Source organism: Lates calcarifer, linkage group LG3 (assembly GCF_001640805.2).
Source record: "Lates calcarifer isolate ASB-BC8 linkage group LG3, TLL_Latcal_v3, whole genome shotgun sequence".
NCBI lineage: Eukaryota > Metazoa > Chordata > Actinopteri > Centropomidae > Lates > Lates calcarifer.
In genome coordinates, this window is record NC_066835.1 from 6,041,347 (window position 1) to 6,057,249 (window position 15,903).

The 15,903-nt window shown below is 40.8% G+C and overlaps 1 protein-coding gene and 1 pseudogene across 2 annotated transcripts; both read left to right on the forward strand.

Annotated features, from left to right (window-relative positions):
* The first annotated feature begins 251 nt into the window (after positions 1-251).
* mturn (maturin, neural progenitor differentiation regulator homolog (Xenopus)) lies at positions 252-8,048 on the forward strand. Of its 2 annotated transcripts, XM_051065581.1 has the most exons (4): positions 252-752; positions 4,712-4,834; positions 6,459-6,607; positions 7,052-8,048. In XM_051065581.1, exons 1-3 carry the CDS (start codon positions 594-596, stop codon positions 6,564-6,566), a joined length of 390 nt encoding a protein of 129 aa, XP_050921538.1. In that variant the 5' UTR covers positions 252-593; the 3' UTR covers positions 6,567-6,607; positions 7,052-8,048. The 2 variants fall into 2 exon arrangements, with proteins under 2 accessions (XP_050921538.1, XP_018556950.1); XM_018701434.2 differs by having other exon boundaries at positions 253-752; positions 6,459-8,048.
* Positions 8,049-9,146: 1,098 nt separating this feature from the next.
* LOC108900415 (E3 ubiquitin-protein ligase ZNRF2-like) lies at positions 9,147-14,745 on the forward strand (annotated as a pseudogene).
* Positions 14,746-15,903: the final 1,158 nt, after the last annotated feature.

Below are 15,903 nucleotides of genomic sequence, written 5' to 3' on the forward strand. Positions count from 1 at the left end.
GGGAAATTATTTTGTGATTTAGGAGAACGGCTCCTTTAAATAATAGTTTCTGGATTAAACACATTTATTACTTTATGTTGACGATATACTTTCTCCATATATAATGTTGTGATAGTCCTTTGATAGCTTCTATGTTGTGTAATATCATGCCTGCTTCATGATGTCAGCAGGTTAAAATGATACAGTAATTGAGCCTGCAGTGAGAAAGCTGGGAGTCGGCCTATACAGCGCCTCAGATATGGACGGCTGCCCGGCTCCACTGTTCGTCATCGCGTTTTTTCCAGCGTCCTCCTGCGTATGCATGTGTATGCGACCGACGGGCTGATTTCATAACGTGGGGAGGAAGAGAGGAATGGGGCTTTGAGAACGAATGAGCACCAGACCCGGTAGGCTCTATGCACCAACAGTGTTAAGGCTATCTCTGTTCCCGGGCCATGCACACGGTGCGCTAGAGGAGATGCGGTAGTGGAGGCTGCTGATGCTGCTGTCCGATCAGCTGTTATTTGTGTCTTGAGCATCATCGCCGCGACGGCCAGAGAAATCGAGATCAAGCTCCGGAGCCAGCGACACCGCAGACCGGATAACAGAGGAGGATGGAGTTCAAGCATCTGGTGGAGGCGGCGGAGAAGTGGTGCTCCGGAAACCCGTTCGACCTCATCTTCGCCGAGGAGGACGACGAGAGGCGGCTGGACTTTTACGCAGAGCCCGGCGTCTCCTTCTACGTGCTGTGTCCCGGCGGCACCGACAGTTTCGTAAGTGAGCTTCTGCAAGGCCGCTATCTCTCTCTGTGTGTGTGTGTGTGTGTGTGTGTATGTGTGTGTGTGTGCTCTTATAGGTGTGTCGAGGGTGGGTTGGAGGTGGGGTTGTCCCGACTGGTCCCGGTTTTCCAGCTGATGGTCATGGGAGAAGGGGGTGGGGGGTGGGGGGTGTTGGAGGAGTGGAGTGGAGGCGATGATGTCATTTCAGCCCCCCCCTTCCAATTCTTCTGTCGATGGTGTTTTTCTCCTCCATCGTAATCATCCGCGATAACCTTCTGAATCACAACACCATCGTGCTAGGCCTTCAACTTTCAAAATAAAGGCCTTACTGACCATTATCCTGCGTTTCATTTGGAACATACATAAGATAATAATCATTTAAAAAACATAAAATATATATATATATTTTCGAGATCTAAGAAGAAAATCTATTACATTTTTTCTCCTTAAATGATGTTACATTATTTTTATTTATAGCCTCGAAGGCTAGGGCTTGTTGCCAAAAATCTCAAACTCAGATAGACCTGGTGTGCAGATACTTATCTCCACAGTTCATCCACTGGCTTATACGATTTAAAAGGTTGATGTTCTGCAGACAGTGAATTCATACTTAACAAGGCATTTTCATCACTTTATTTTGAAGGAATTATTGCCAGTTTTCTGCTCTGACCCAGGACAAATTACCTCACTGGTAATATTTGCCTGTAGACACAAATAAAATCTGAAAATTGTAATTTTTTATGCTGCTAGATTTATTGATTTAACTGATAATTTCTGTTAATTTTATTTACAGACAAGAGTCCTTCACACTGAAATAGTGGGAAAATACACCATATATAATTTCTCTGTAATTGTTGAACACACTCCCCAGGTTACTAAAACTCCTTAAACTCCCAGAAACCGTAGTGAGAATTTGAGCTCAGTGTAGCCGTCCTCTGATCATCTCCAGACTGTCTTGACACAGCTCACTGATTTCCATATCCTATACCAGTGTGGTGCAGTGGTGGTGTCATGAGTCCTAAAGCTCCTGAGGCAAGACCCGCCCTGCTCCCTCCTCCTGCTCAGTGACAGGGGCTAAACAGGGCGGGGAGCAGATGGAGATGACCCAGGAGCCAGGGCGTCTGTTCAGTCAGTAACACATTATTAGTCACACTGACCGAGCGTTTGTGTTATGTGTTTTGCTTGCCCGGCTTGGACCAACCCACAGAGAGGCAGAGCGAGGCTGCTTAGGCAGAGGCTTTCCATGACAACTGATCAAAAAACAGAAAAATAGAAATCCAGCTCCAGAAATCCAAAACATCTTAGCAAGGATATATCTCCAGCAGGGAGACAATGAAGGGTGCACACACACACACCACACACACCACACACACACACACACCACACACACACACACTCAAGTTCTCTGTCTGTTATGCACTCTAGCATTAGCTAGACTAACTCTTTGTCTCTCTGCAGGCCACTTGAGATCTAGTTACTCTTGCTTGATCAATACAGCTATAAGCAGGGCACCTTACATGCTGCCCCCCCATCTCTCTCTCTCCCTCTCTCTCTCTCTCTCTCTCTCTCACACACACACACACACACCACACACACACACACACACACATACATTCCTTCTCAGTTTATCTTGTTTTTCCCAAAACTGTACACACAGAGCATCAGCCTGTCCACTAGAGGGCGCTGTGAGATCAGGTCCATCATAATAACAGTACAGCTGCACATCACTGTGTTCAGCCCTGTAATTTTCCCCAGGGTATGTCTTAGCAGTTTTCAGTCATCCATGTCATGTGATACAGTGTTCAGCAACTGGAAAACAAGAACAATTGGATTTGCAATTTGGCCTTGACGATGTTCCTCTGGTCATGTGAGTAGATTTGCTGAAAGGTGGGGTTAGCCTGTGCAGTGGGGACACACCCTCAAGTGAGAGTCCATCCATCAGTGTCAAACTGAAACAACCATCCCTGAGCAGCCAGAGCTGGGGAGCATGACATTAGCCTTGTCTGCAACTCCACAGTAACATTTTTACCCCAGGCTATTTCTTGCCTTTTCACATGACTCTCATGTGACCCTACTCTTACATGAAGGTGTGTTACCTCCACCACACATTATGAAAATAATCCTTAAATTCCACAAATTTAACCATTAAATATGCTGAAATAAATGTATTTTAATGTAACATTAATGGAATAATTTATTTAAAACAGATTTAAAACTAACCTACCATAAAAACCCATTAAAATAGCAGAGAAACCAAGAATACCACCCATTAAGTTACACCTTAGAGGGTAACTCATTTATAGTCACTTCAAATTGAAGTATGTTTTTCAAGTTCTCAACTATAAGTGTTTTTAATGCATTAAAACCCCTTAAATCATGCATATAATTAATTACAATATGTAAATGTATTACAGTCCATCAATATATCCATTAATTATCCCCAATGAATTTTCACCTGTATTGTAAAACTGCAGTTCTTTCAGAGTAAACACTGAAGGGTGCATGTAATGTTTTCTGCACATTATATGGGTTTTCTACCCCTCCAAAACCCCTTACACTGTGCATATAATTATTAAAGATACATTACCATATAATAATCCTTCAATTTACCCATTACTCAGTCCCAGATTCAAGGTGTAAATATCCTCATAATGTGAGGAATACAAATCACAGAAAATAATTCATTTTCATACTATGCTGTCTTATTCAAACCTTCATTACAACTGACATGGTGAGAGCATCTGCAGGTCTTCCTCCAGGTCACTCTGCACACTTTGCCACACATCCCTAATAACATCACCTAATACATAACCTAACAGTATGGCCTTTAGACTCCAATTAAACAACACTAAAACTAAGTGAAGGGGGATTGCTCCAGTGGCCTTATCCCAGGCTCTGGTGTTTATCTTATGATTCCTGTAAAGCGCTCTGAGGTAGCCGAAAACTTGCACTAACGAAGGAAGTTGATTTTAATCCAGCTAGAGCTGTAATGTCTGATAACAACAATTTCCAACTTATCATCACTTAACACTGTTTTATTGCCCTTAAAGATGCTAATATTTTTCTGACCTGGCCTTTAGGCCAGAGTTTAAGCTCAGGTTTTAAACTGAGCACATCCCTCAGACTATACAGCCCTGACTACAATACAGTACTGACTTTGTACTGTGCTGGCACATGTGTGTATGGATGTTCATCTAATGAGTGCCACAAAGAAAGTACTTGTCTTGTTGTTTAACACTGTGCTATAGGACACATTAAGTCCTGAACAAAGAGTTCCCAAATAACTGTGTCATTCATGAGCTAATGGTGCTTTCCCAAACTCAGTATCTTCTTTTGTGTGTGACACATTTTTTCTGCAGGACACAAAAATTCTAAGTAATGTTGAGGTTTTGATGAAGTAATGGTGCGTTTCCCTTAACTAATATTGTACTGTATTGTGTATTAAAAGGAAGTAATGATTAGTTTTTGGTTTGGGTTTATTTAGCCTCTGACTCAGAGGTAATGAGGAATGATTCATGAAGGAAGTGGCTAATATGTGGACTTTTTGTTATCTACCATGTAGAACTTGATTCAAATTTATCAAAGAACTACTTGCCTTGTCTAGCACTTTGTTATTAACCAGTTTCTTATGCTCCTTGGTAAATATTCAGGTCTTTATGTATCTTATTTTAAAGTGTCACCATTGTTTGTGTAATTTCCGCTCCTTTGTCTGCTGTATGGTGTGTCCTTGAAGAAACGTCTCTGTAGCCAGCTTAATTGCTTTGCTCTACTTTTTTGTGTGTTGCATTGCCCCTGACCTAGCTTTACTTATTTACTCAATAATTCTTATAAGTTGTATGTCACTGTAGAGCCCATGTGAGGCTACATTAGTGGAGAGTTTCTTTTACAACTGCTTGAAAATACAGCAGAAGGAGGAGTGATGTTTGTTAATGAGTGTGTTTCTGTGTTTATAGCATGTGTGGAGCGAGAGTGAGGACTGCCTTCCCTTTCTACAGCTGGCCCAGGACTACATCTCCTCCTGCGGGAAGAAGACTCTTCTGGAGGTGCTGGAGAAGGTCTTCACGTCCTTCAGGCCTGTAAGGAAACAAAGAGGAGTGATGGCCCTGGGAGTCACAGTTTACTTTTTCACACACTACAACACTGACAGCACAGTGACCTCTGCTTGCTGTGGCTGGAGCCTGTTACAGTCCTGATACATTATGTTCCCTCTGGAACAGACAAAACATCACGTCGAACTCCACCCTGAAAGTTTTAATGCTGGCTTGCTTATCAGACAGCAAAAGATACAGAACAGGAGCAGGATGTAGACCATGGTATCCAGTGAATCTGTAGAATATTCTCATCTATTTAACATAAGAAACCTCAATCAGAAGAGTTGATTAACACTGAAGGCATGAAGGCTCCTTGCACAAGATCTTTTGGTGACAACAAACAACAAATAATGAATGTTGAAATGTATTCAAGTTCAAGGTTAAGTTTAGCTTTAGTGTCATTTCCACACATATATTTCTGTAAGTCCCGCTTGGTGTCATTTTTTTTCCCTAAAAATCCCATTTACCTATTAATAATGCTGTAATTCAGGCACCGTTAACAGTATTTTTAAGGGCCATTTCATGAATAAATTAATAGGTAGTAATATATTATTGACATTATATATTATTGAAGAGATTTAAGAGGTAATAATTTATGCTGATATCATTAACGCCATCACTTGATTTTATATCTTATAAAGGCCAGTAGTTCAGGGATATCTTTCATGCTATTTGGTCATCTTTAAAGTGTTTTGCCACATAGGTCATTCTCATAATCCCTTATAACCCCATAATATATTAAAATCCTATCATTTACTAATTAATTAACCCCCAAATTGGGATGGAGACCCAAGAATTAGCATTAATTTAACCCAAACCTGGGTAAACCTATAACATATATGAATACTAGATGAGTGTTTCTTAAAATATCATTATTTCCACCTTATATTTCAGACCGTTGGTATATACCGAATTCCCCAAATCAGAAATCGGTGGATTTGTCACCTGTTTCAAGTGAATGTGTAAATTAAGGAGAAAGTCATATTCCCCTTTAATGTACTCAGTTTGGGATGATTAGTTGTTTTATTTTTTGCCATTTACCAAACAACAGGATTCAGATTAAAGGAACAGTTCAACATTATAGGAACTGGGCCTATGTGCTTTCTAGCCTTAAGTTCGGATCAATTCCACTGTCATGTCTGTACAATAGTTAGCATAACTTAGTATAAAGACAGGAGGAGAGAGACAGGTGGAAACTTGACTCTGTTCTAAGGTTACAAAAGCTCTCTACCTAAAGCTCATTGATTAACACATTATATCACAGGCACAGTAACTCCCCGAGGTCACAGCTGCTTGTCTGACAGCAAGACTCCAGGAAGTTACTTTATACAGCCAAGAAACAGTCTCACCCATCACCACATGAGATAACAACATGCCATTATTTAAACTTGCTTTTTGTGTTGATTAAACAAACGTGATATAACACAGGAATTAGTGAGCTTCAGATAGCTTCATAACTACTGCACAGATAACAGAGTGTGATCAATCTTCTCAACTGACACACAGCAAGAAAGAGAGCCAGGAGGAAACAGAGCTGGGGCCACTGACACATACACACACGTTAATGTCTAATGTCTCTAACACAACCCTCTCTGTCTCTCTCTGTTAGCTGCTGGGTCTTCCAGACTTAGACGACGACAGTTTTGAGCATTACCACACTGACATGGAGGGGGAACCAGGGGCCGACCAACAGCAGATGGGGGTCAGCCAGCAGTGATGAGCCCCGAGAAAAGACCTGCAGCCGGGGCAGAGCTGCTTGTGAGCCCTGGGCCTCGACTCATCAGCCCAAAACACTTAACAACACACTCTTATCCAAACACACACACATACACACACACACACACTCATACTTTCAGTCAACTTGCTAAAAATGCACCACCATGTTCTTGAATGTCTCAGTGGCTTTGCTTCCCAAAGAGTGCACTCTGTTGCACTTTGTTGACCCCCTACTAAACACAGACGCATACACACACACACACACACATTAGGGCTACGTGAGCTGTAGCCATGTACAATGCAAGAATCATAATCATTCACCATTTGGTTAGTTAAAGTTCCACAGCACAGCAATATTACATCGGCCTCAGCTGGCTTTGTTATGCAGAAATACAGTCAGATGTTACTGCAATACGCACTTCCCCCCGTGGCTTTGGAGATGAATGTGACAGATAACCCACTTTCTCTGTCTGTCTGTTGACACAGCGGATACACCAGAGCTAGATTAAAGATGAATGGGTGAAAACTGACGGTTTGTGGCAGCGTGAGGCAACCGGAGTGACGCAAAGGAGGCAAGAGAGACAAGAGAGGCAAGGAAGGAGGGAGAGCGGTAGAAGTTTCCATCTCATGGAGGGAGAGAAGGAGGGAACTGAGGAGAGGGGATGTAAGGTGGTGGGTAGATTCAGGTGGGGCCACACTCAGACTATCCTGTTTTACACACACCATTAAAATAGTTGAATAGGCTACAGTCAAAAGCATTTCACACATTCGCTCCTCATGTGGAAATCAAAGCGTGCAGCTTTACAGTAGCATGGATCGTATTTTGAAGGTGTGTTTGTTAGTGTTTCCAAGAATTAACAGTCGCATTATGAGGACGTTTTTAATGTGTTACTATCATATGACCATCACAACAAAGGCTCATGCTGCAGCTTAAGCCCTTCCTGGTTTGGGTGTCTCATTGTCACATGACACCCTTAGTTCTTCTGTCCTGTAGTCTTCCTAGTTGCTGGTGGTTCACTTTGCCCTCAATTGTCAGCACAATCTGATGAGATACCCTCCTAAATTTGGCCCAGTTCTCTTTTTGAGTGTGTTGTTTTGGATTTATCTGCTTCTCTCGCGGTTTTCCCTGTAAACATAAATTTATAAAGTGCACACCCAAACCCCTGAGTGACATAACAGGGAAGAGAAAATATTTGTTGTCAGCCACCCTCCACCTCCCCCTGTTATTTCTAATCTGACAGTGTGTTGTTGTATGTCACATCCAGTGCACTGCAATGCTTCCACCCCGCCCCCGCCCTCCTCAACAACTCGATCCACTTGCAAGACTGTATCAGATTTATCTTTATCCTTAGCCCGGTTACTTTGGCTTGTAAATGTTTTGTCTTTTTATTGCCTCTTTGAATGTTTCTCATGCAGTGTATCTTCCGTTTGCCCTCTGATGTGTGTGAAATTGTTCAATAAACCGTGTGAACTGAGCGTTCAACAGGCGTGTTTCGTTTGTTTTTTTTTTCTTGATGGCCTCTGGAGTTAATGGAACACAAAGCGCTCAACATGGAGGGCTTTTCATATCACTCAGTGGACTGGTGACCTGCTGCTGTGCCAACAGCCCGCTGGTCTTACTGGGGTTGACGTCACGCGCCACCTGACGCGCCCACTCAAGGCTGCGTCAAGCTGAAGTCTGACAGGCCCTGGACAGGAAGCGATGACTTGACCTTCGAAATAAAAGCATGAAAAGCATTTATTGACAAGCAGTGGTGGCTGTTTTCTGACTGACTACAAGCAAACACTGTTATTGTAATTGTGATTTAACATACCACACATATGATGAGCTTATGTAAAACTACTCAACAGGATAAAAAGTAGTTAAATCAAGATCCCCTTGGACCAACCACAATGGCAAAATGCTATGTACACATTAATGCATCAGTAACAATTCAAGAATATAACATAGAGTACTATAACATTTACAGGGGCATTATTCTGCATTCTGAGCACTTAAAGCACATTTCTTCATTAATTCATACTTAAGTGACATTTGCTTGTACTTGTAAAGGAGTATTTTTATATTGCTGTATTGTGAAGGATCTTAATTCTTTCTCCACCACTGCCTACACATTATATACAAGTTCTTGTGAATTACCTGAAAACCTACAAACTCAGAGTATCTCATTGAACTGGTGAACTGATGCTTTACATTTATTTTTAATCAACAGCTCTCAGATGTTCTTTTTTTGGGTTCAACCAATACTGATTTTGATCATGACCTTAATATATAGGCTATCTAAGGTAATTTTTTCATTAGATAATAGCACTGTGGCCATTACGCTGATGCAACAGTGTAATTCAGTTTTGAGGTAACGGCACAATGATAATACACAAATGGTAATAAGATAATGAACTAAACTTGTATATATTATATGCAGCTCAAAGAGCTTTACACAAAGTTGAAGAAGAAGAAAAACAGGCTCAAAAATGTGTATTTCATATTACAGTAACTGTCATTTTATGTTTTGCGTAACTGATACTTTTACTTTGAAGGCGAATTGATCTTGTTCTGGTGGACTTTGGGTGATTTGACGGAGCTGCCTCGCAGAGGGAGGAGGGCAATCCCTGCTTTTATTTTTCTTTCGAGACGATCACAGATGAGCTCAAAAACAAACTTGAACCAGACGAGCTGTGGGTTGACATTTACGCTTATGAGCTCGTCTGAAGCCGCGGAACTGTGGACGTTTAACCGAAGAGATTTTATCTTTTATGTTCCTCCATTGTTGAAAAAAGGGAAGGGCTCTGCCAAGAAAAAAAAACAACCATTTGGAAATTAACTTATGCGTCAGTGAGTGCGCACTTTACGCACAGGGCGCACCATGAAACTTTGAGATGTTGGATATTCTCGTCTTTGTTGTTGTTCGTGTCTTAGGTCTTGTTTCCTTTTTTGGTGTCAGCTCTTCAAGATTCACTGTAACCATGTGTCGTGGCTAAAAAACTTTAGAGCGCACACAAAACCTTGAGGAGGTTTAAGACTGGAACAGCATGGGGGCCAAACAGAGCAGCCCGGTATTTGATGGTAGAACTCGGGCTTATTCTAGCTCCGATCTCCCATCTGGAAACTCCGGCGGCGGGGAGAGGATTGCGGGGTTTAGGTACACAAATGGACCCGATGGGCCACGGATCCGGTACACGGGTGGAGGGCCAACCAGCTCCGGGCTCAGCATACCGGCCGGCAGCAGGTCAGGGTCACACGTACTCAATCAGAGTCTCGATGGCACGGATGGTGACGATGAGGGCCAGCTGCCTCCTGAGGGCCACAGGCTGCTCATAGGGTCGTTACCGGCTCACCTGTCCCCTCACTTGTTGGGAGGTAAGACTGTAAAACAGGGGTTACTACAGATTCAGAGTAGTAAACCCATAAAACATCTGGAAAGACCATTGCTCAACTGCCTTTATGATTTTTCATTTCTTTATTGTACCTGAAGTACACAATAACGAATAGAGACATACTTTATCTCTTTAAATATATATAGTGTGTTTATTGTCTATACAGACTACATTTCCCTTAACTCATTCGACGTACATTTTTTAATCTCGTGGTATAACTGTAATAGGTCAGGTCTTTATACTGCCTGTGACACCCTGATTAAGTTTCAACATGTTAGTTCATGTTTGCTACCATATGTTAATGATACTCCTATAAGATACCTTAAATTGCATACATAGTCAGAGCTGCTTAGTATTTTTCCATTTGACATGTGATACCTGGCATATGGTAATAGCTGTCTGATGACTGAGCCCTTTGTTTGGCACTTCTGCACTTTTATTGTAGCCACAGGTGGCTCAACTGTACTCAACTGCTGCTTTTAGGAGTCTTTGTTCTTCTTCTTCTTCTTCTTCTTCTTCTCTTTCTTCTTTTTCTCTGTCTTGCAAAAGTGGCCTGTTTTTCACTCCAGCTGAGAGGGAAGAGTGCATTATGTAGGTCAGCAGATAAGAGTTTCCTGCTGGTTACACATTGCCTGATACACACACACACAAACACACACATACATGCACGCAAACTTCCTGAATCCACAAGTCGAGTTGTTTCACAACTGGTGGGTTGTCTCCAGACCAGACCATAACAAAACAGGGCTCAGACTAACATAACAAGAGCGTTAGACCCCTCTAACATCCATGTCACTGAGAAACAAAACAACGTATCCTGAATCCTTATGTTGCTGTTGTAGCTCTTGGAAATGACTCATGGTCTCCATTTCCTTATATTTCATAACATGGTCAATAAAAACACATCTGAATTTCAGTCCCGCTCCCTCGATTACCAGAACAGGTTATTTCCTTGATGACACTTCTTATCATCAATAATAATTTGAGGGCTTACTCCATTTCCTCACCTCCCTCACAAACACATGACACAAACATGAGGTTAACAGCAGGCTCAGGGATAATGACCACCTGCATGTAGGATGCATTTGTTGTCCTTTTCTTGACAGCGGTGTTATAACGTTAAACAGGAGGTTAGCTTATCTCAGGTCAAGCTCAGCTCGTGGCCTATTAATCTTTGTGCAGCTGAGAAGATGCACGTGATCAGGACATCATGTGGTGTACATATGGGTCAAATTATGAATTAATAAATCTAATCTAGTAAATAAATGAATTCACACATACAGTGCACTAAATATTAAAGCATCCCAGCTTGAGGATGTGTTTACAGTTAGTTTGTTATGAGCAATGACGCCTAAAGATTGTATGATTGGGTAAGCAGATTGATACAGATTGTTTATAGCAGACAGAGAGCTGGCAAGTGCATACAGGTGTTAGGTCATGTATGACTGTTAAGAATCAAGTTCATGAAGACAGTCCCACACCTTCTCATGTGTACATATCAATAAAAGGTTTTAGAGAGATGCTGGCACATCTGGGTCCTAATGTTCTTGTCTTTGTGTTTTCCTCCCAGGCTTCCACTGTCCTGTCTGCTCCAAGTTTATGGCGTCAGATGAAATAGAGAAGCACCTGCTGATGTGTTTCAGCAAAACGCGCCTCACCTACAACAGTAAGAAATAAGGGCTGTCAGTGCAAAAGGGCGTGGGAGATTCTAAAAGTTGAAGTATATGGTATCGGTTTTCAGCCACAGCAACCTACTACATCCTCCATTCCTCCGTTTTACTTGTAAATGTTTGCTTAAAATAGACACACAAAAACAACATGTGAAACTGAACAGTGACAAAGGCAAATGAAGGTGCGTTAATACTACTTTATCCACTGGTGGAAGAGGTGTTTAGATTCTTTACTAAAGTAAAAGTAACAATACCACAATATGAAGATACTACATATACTATATAAGTTTATAAATAGAATTCCTGCATTCAAAATGTAACTTAAAGAGTAACTTTATGCCCTTGCTTTTGCTGATCTCTAGTGGTTTAACTTCTCACCTTGCTGCAGTGATGGACAGGTGTGCTTCAGGACTCTGTGACATCACTGTTGGATGTGGTTACAGGTGCAGCAACACACATGTCTGATCATGTCCAGTTGTCAGAGATGAAACAGACCTGAACCTTTCAATCAGTCATCGGTAGCAAAACACTGTGTTTTCAGCCAGGAGTTAAGTTACTTTTTGAAAGTGCTATATGTTAAGTTTTTGCTATTGTTACATAGGCAATGTTAGCATTAACAGCAAGGCTTCAGCCATTGTGTTTACAAGACAAGAGTTGGAATACTCCCTGTGGGCATCGCTACTTCTTCATCCTCTCATGTTGGACACAGAGCAGACTGGATGCTGTAGTGACTCACTATGCAAAGTGGTATTACGACACAGGGCTAGCTGGTTAGCATGCTAACTTCAGTAGAAAAAAAGAAGTGATAAAAATAGAAGCAAAACAAGAATTGACATTGTCGATGTTTTCCAGTTCTGGAAGCAGCTGTTGGTGAGTAAAGGGATGAAGTTTGATGGTGAACCCACAACATCTCTTCAAGACTGATAAGCAGCTATTAATGCTAACATTTGTAGCATAGAAAAAAACGTACATATACCACATTTAAGTAAAATTTCTCATATTACTCATATGTAAAATTACCCTCATATTTATCCTCTTGGAGGGTCTCAACCCCCATGTATAAATATTTTATATTGTTATACTTGATAATTATTTTAATAATGCATTACTTCATAGTTCACTTTGGTGGTGTGGTTGATGTGCACCTATTTCTAATGACTTTATTTAAAGTTGGGTAGTTTAATCATCAATCTGCCAAATAAATTTAATGGAATATAAGGTATAGTATCTACAAGTGGATTACGAGGATGACAGTGAATTAATGTTTAAAATCTTGTATCAAATTATTATCCTTAGATGGACTAATAGTTTCTTTCTAAAGAACTCGTTATCCTCAGAATCACACCTGAACTAGGATGTTATACAGTGCAGCATGAAAAGATCAAAGCAAAGCTTTGTTTTGCAGCTGCACATCTATGCATCTACTCAGAGGTGTGCATACTAATTTGGTGTGAGCGCCTCTATAGTGCACAGCCATCTACATGTGCACACACAGGAAAGGCAAACATCTTGTATTTAGACAATCGGTCGTCACTACACACACTTTCTGCATGTAGAGACTTCCTGGCCCTGGCAGTGTTGCATGTATACTAACAAAAGTAGATTGCTCCTCTTCTTTAATTGTTAATGCATGTGCAGAGACACACATTGCACATATCCACAGCAATGTGCATGTTACTGCTAGATATATACATATACAGTATGTAGTTTCACAATGTGTCTTAGCTTATCACAGACAAACATACAGAAAACCTATACAATCATCACTTTATCCTCACCTAACTCCTGCAAATAACTTTGAGTGAGTGTATCTTTCCTCTCCTACAAAATTGTTTGTAAAATGTGCACATGAAAGGCTACAAAAAGTCTGAGTTACTCCTTCGCCTCAGGTATTGACAGTGGGGCCTGTCACAGCTGAATATGCAGATTAAACTTGTGACACAAAAAAGAAAACTGCATTGTTACCTGTTCTCAGTATCATCTGATCATAGACTCATAGCTTTCTCTTCTTGTTTTTAAAATGCACTATTGAATTTTCATGAATAAACAAAGAATAGAAGAATAAAAAATGAAGGAATAAGAAATTAAACAGCGTTCCACAAGAACACAGCCTATTCCCATTAGGGACTGCATATTTGCTCACTTTGACCACTGTAGAGGAATACCAGACAAGAACTTGCATTTTAGCAGCAAAGGTTAAACAGATGGTTGTGCAGGATTTGGTCCCTGTACTGAACATCTGATACAAGGTTTGGTGTGCGAGACAGCTCTTTGCTCAGTTCGTCTCTGTATTGTCTTTCTCAGAGGACATCCTGTCCAGAGACTCTGGGGAATGTGCCATCTGTTTAGAGGAGCTGGAGCAGGGAGATACCATTGCCAGACTGCCCTGCCTCTGTATCTACCATAAAGGGTAACACGCACACACACACACACACACACACACACACACACACACACACACACACACACACACACATGAAATCAAAAACAAAAACATGAATAAAAAGAATGTAGCTGTAAATAATTGGACATGTGTAGAAAACACAGGAGGAGTTAAAAAGTTGTAAGTGCATTTGCCAAAATGTCGAACTATTCCTTTAATACAGACTTTACTAGACTTTGACTAGTAATGCACTACTACTACTTTTGAAAGTTTTCCCAAAGTGCTGACCTGTTTGTCTCCCGCCTGTGCATGCAAAAGATAAAAAGATGTGAATTGTGTATTTATTTAAATAGTCTGACATTTTAGGAAGTACAATAAATATGAAGCCATCTTAGAATAATGTATCTAACAAAAAAAGAAAGAGAGAGAGAAAGAAAGAAAGAAAGAAAGAAAGAAAGAAAGAAAGAAATGTAACTATGACTTCAAAATCCAGCTCAGTTTTATTTTCCTTTGAATCTAAGAGACAAATATCCCTGATGTGGCCCTTTTCCTGTTTCAGTTGTATAGACGAGTGGTTTGAGGTGAATCGCTCATGTCCAGGAGCATCCCTCCGACTAAGAGCTGCAGGAGTACAGTTTCGGGTCAGCTGTACATCACTGTGGTCGACCGCGTGCCCCGACCTCACCCCAACACTGTCTGTTCCAGCCGAGCATCAGCGCTCCTCAGGGATTGTAAGACATTATTGTGTGCAGGATTTTTTCATATTGCCTCATGGAACCCTGTTGGACTTTGGATATGTTTCTCTAGACATCGTGGGACGTTCAAAGAACCACTGGTGGAGTCATTTTGTCTCCAGATAATATGTGATTGCTCCTTATGCCACCTGCTGGCTTAAAGATGGTTCATGCAACACAGGATCTGAACTGGGCTGCTTTGCTGAACAGGGTGTGGTTTTACAGCAGAGGACTTGTGTAAACAACATGGTGGAAGAGTCTCTTTGCAGCAGAGATTTAGGTTGATGCCTGTTCAAAGGCTCGATCAGAAGGCTGATGGCTGATGTTGTGCAATGTGAAAAACAGCCATAGAGAATAAAAAATGCCTATATCAGCTTTAAGGGATGATTACAGTGTTGATGGTAGTTAGCGAGTAGTAGTCTTAATTTTTTTTGCAAAATTGGCTATCACTGTTCTTAAACAATCATGTGTCCTAGACCAAATAGTCTAACCTGAAATAGTCAAACTTTGTTAATCATTTGGCCTCTCAGAACCACATTAATGTGATTGTGTAGTTTAGTGATGGAATTATTAAGGATAAGTTAAGATGTATCTAATGATGATTCATACTCTCTCTAAGGAGTGCCATAATATGCTGCTATGTCATAGACTGGAAAGTTTTCCTATAACCTTTGAACCTTTGTTCATCGTACTTTGTATTTGTACTGTAATGAGTTGCACAATAATAAATGTTTTGTCTTTATGTCTCTTTCCTTTTATGATTGTATGATGTATAGCATTGTTTCTGTCTGATATAGGCAGATGAAGGAGGGAAATCAAGCCATAATCTATTTTTTAAATATATATTTTTAAGGTACGCATCCACAGATTAATAATTTATGCATTAAGTCTTTGTTTTGGCTTAGAAATAATTATCATTTTTAAATATGTAACTTCCCAAATTAGCACCAATGTTTAATAACATCACCTTTTATAGAATTTGCAGAATTAAAATCCCAAAACAAGACAGCAGGCTCCTATAGTTTTATCAGCCAAGAAAAGGCAGTTGAAATTAAGTAATGTCTCCTTAGAGGTGGGCATGCAGGGACATGGCTCAAGTGGATCAAGTGTTCATCCTGTTTGTTGCAAAATGAAATGTCATCTTTGAGCTTACTGAAGGTGTTGCAGAGGTAACAG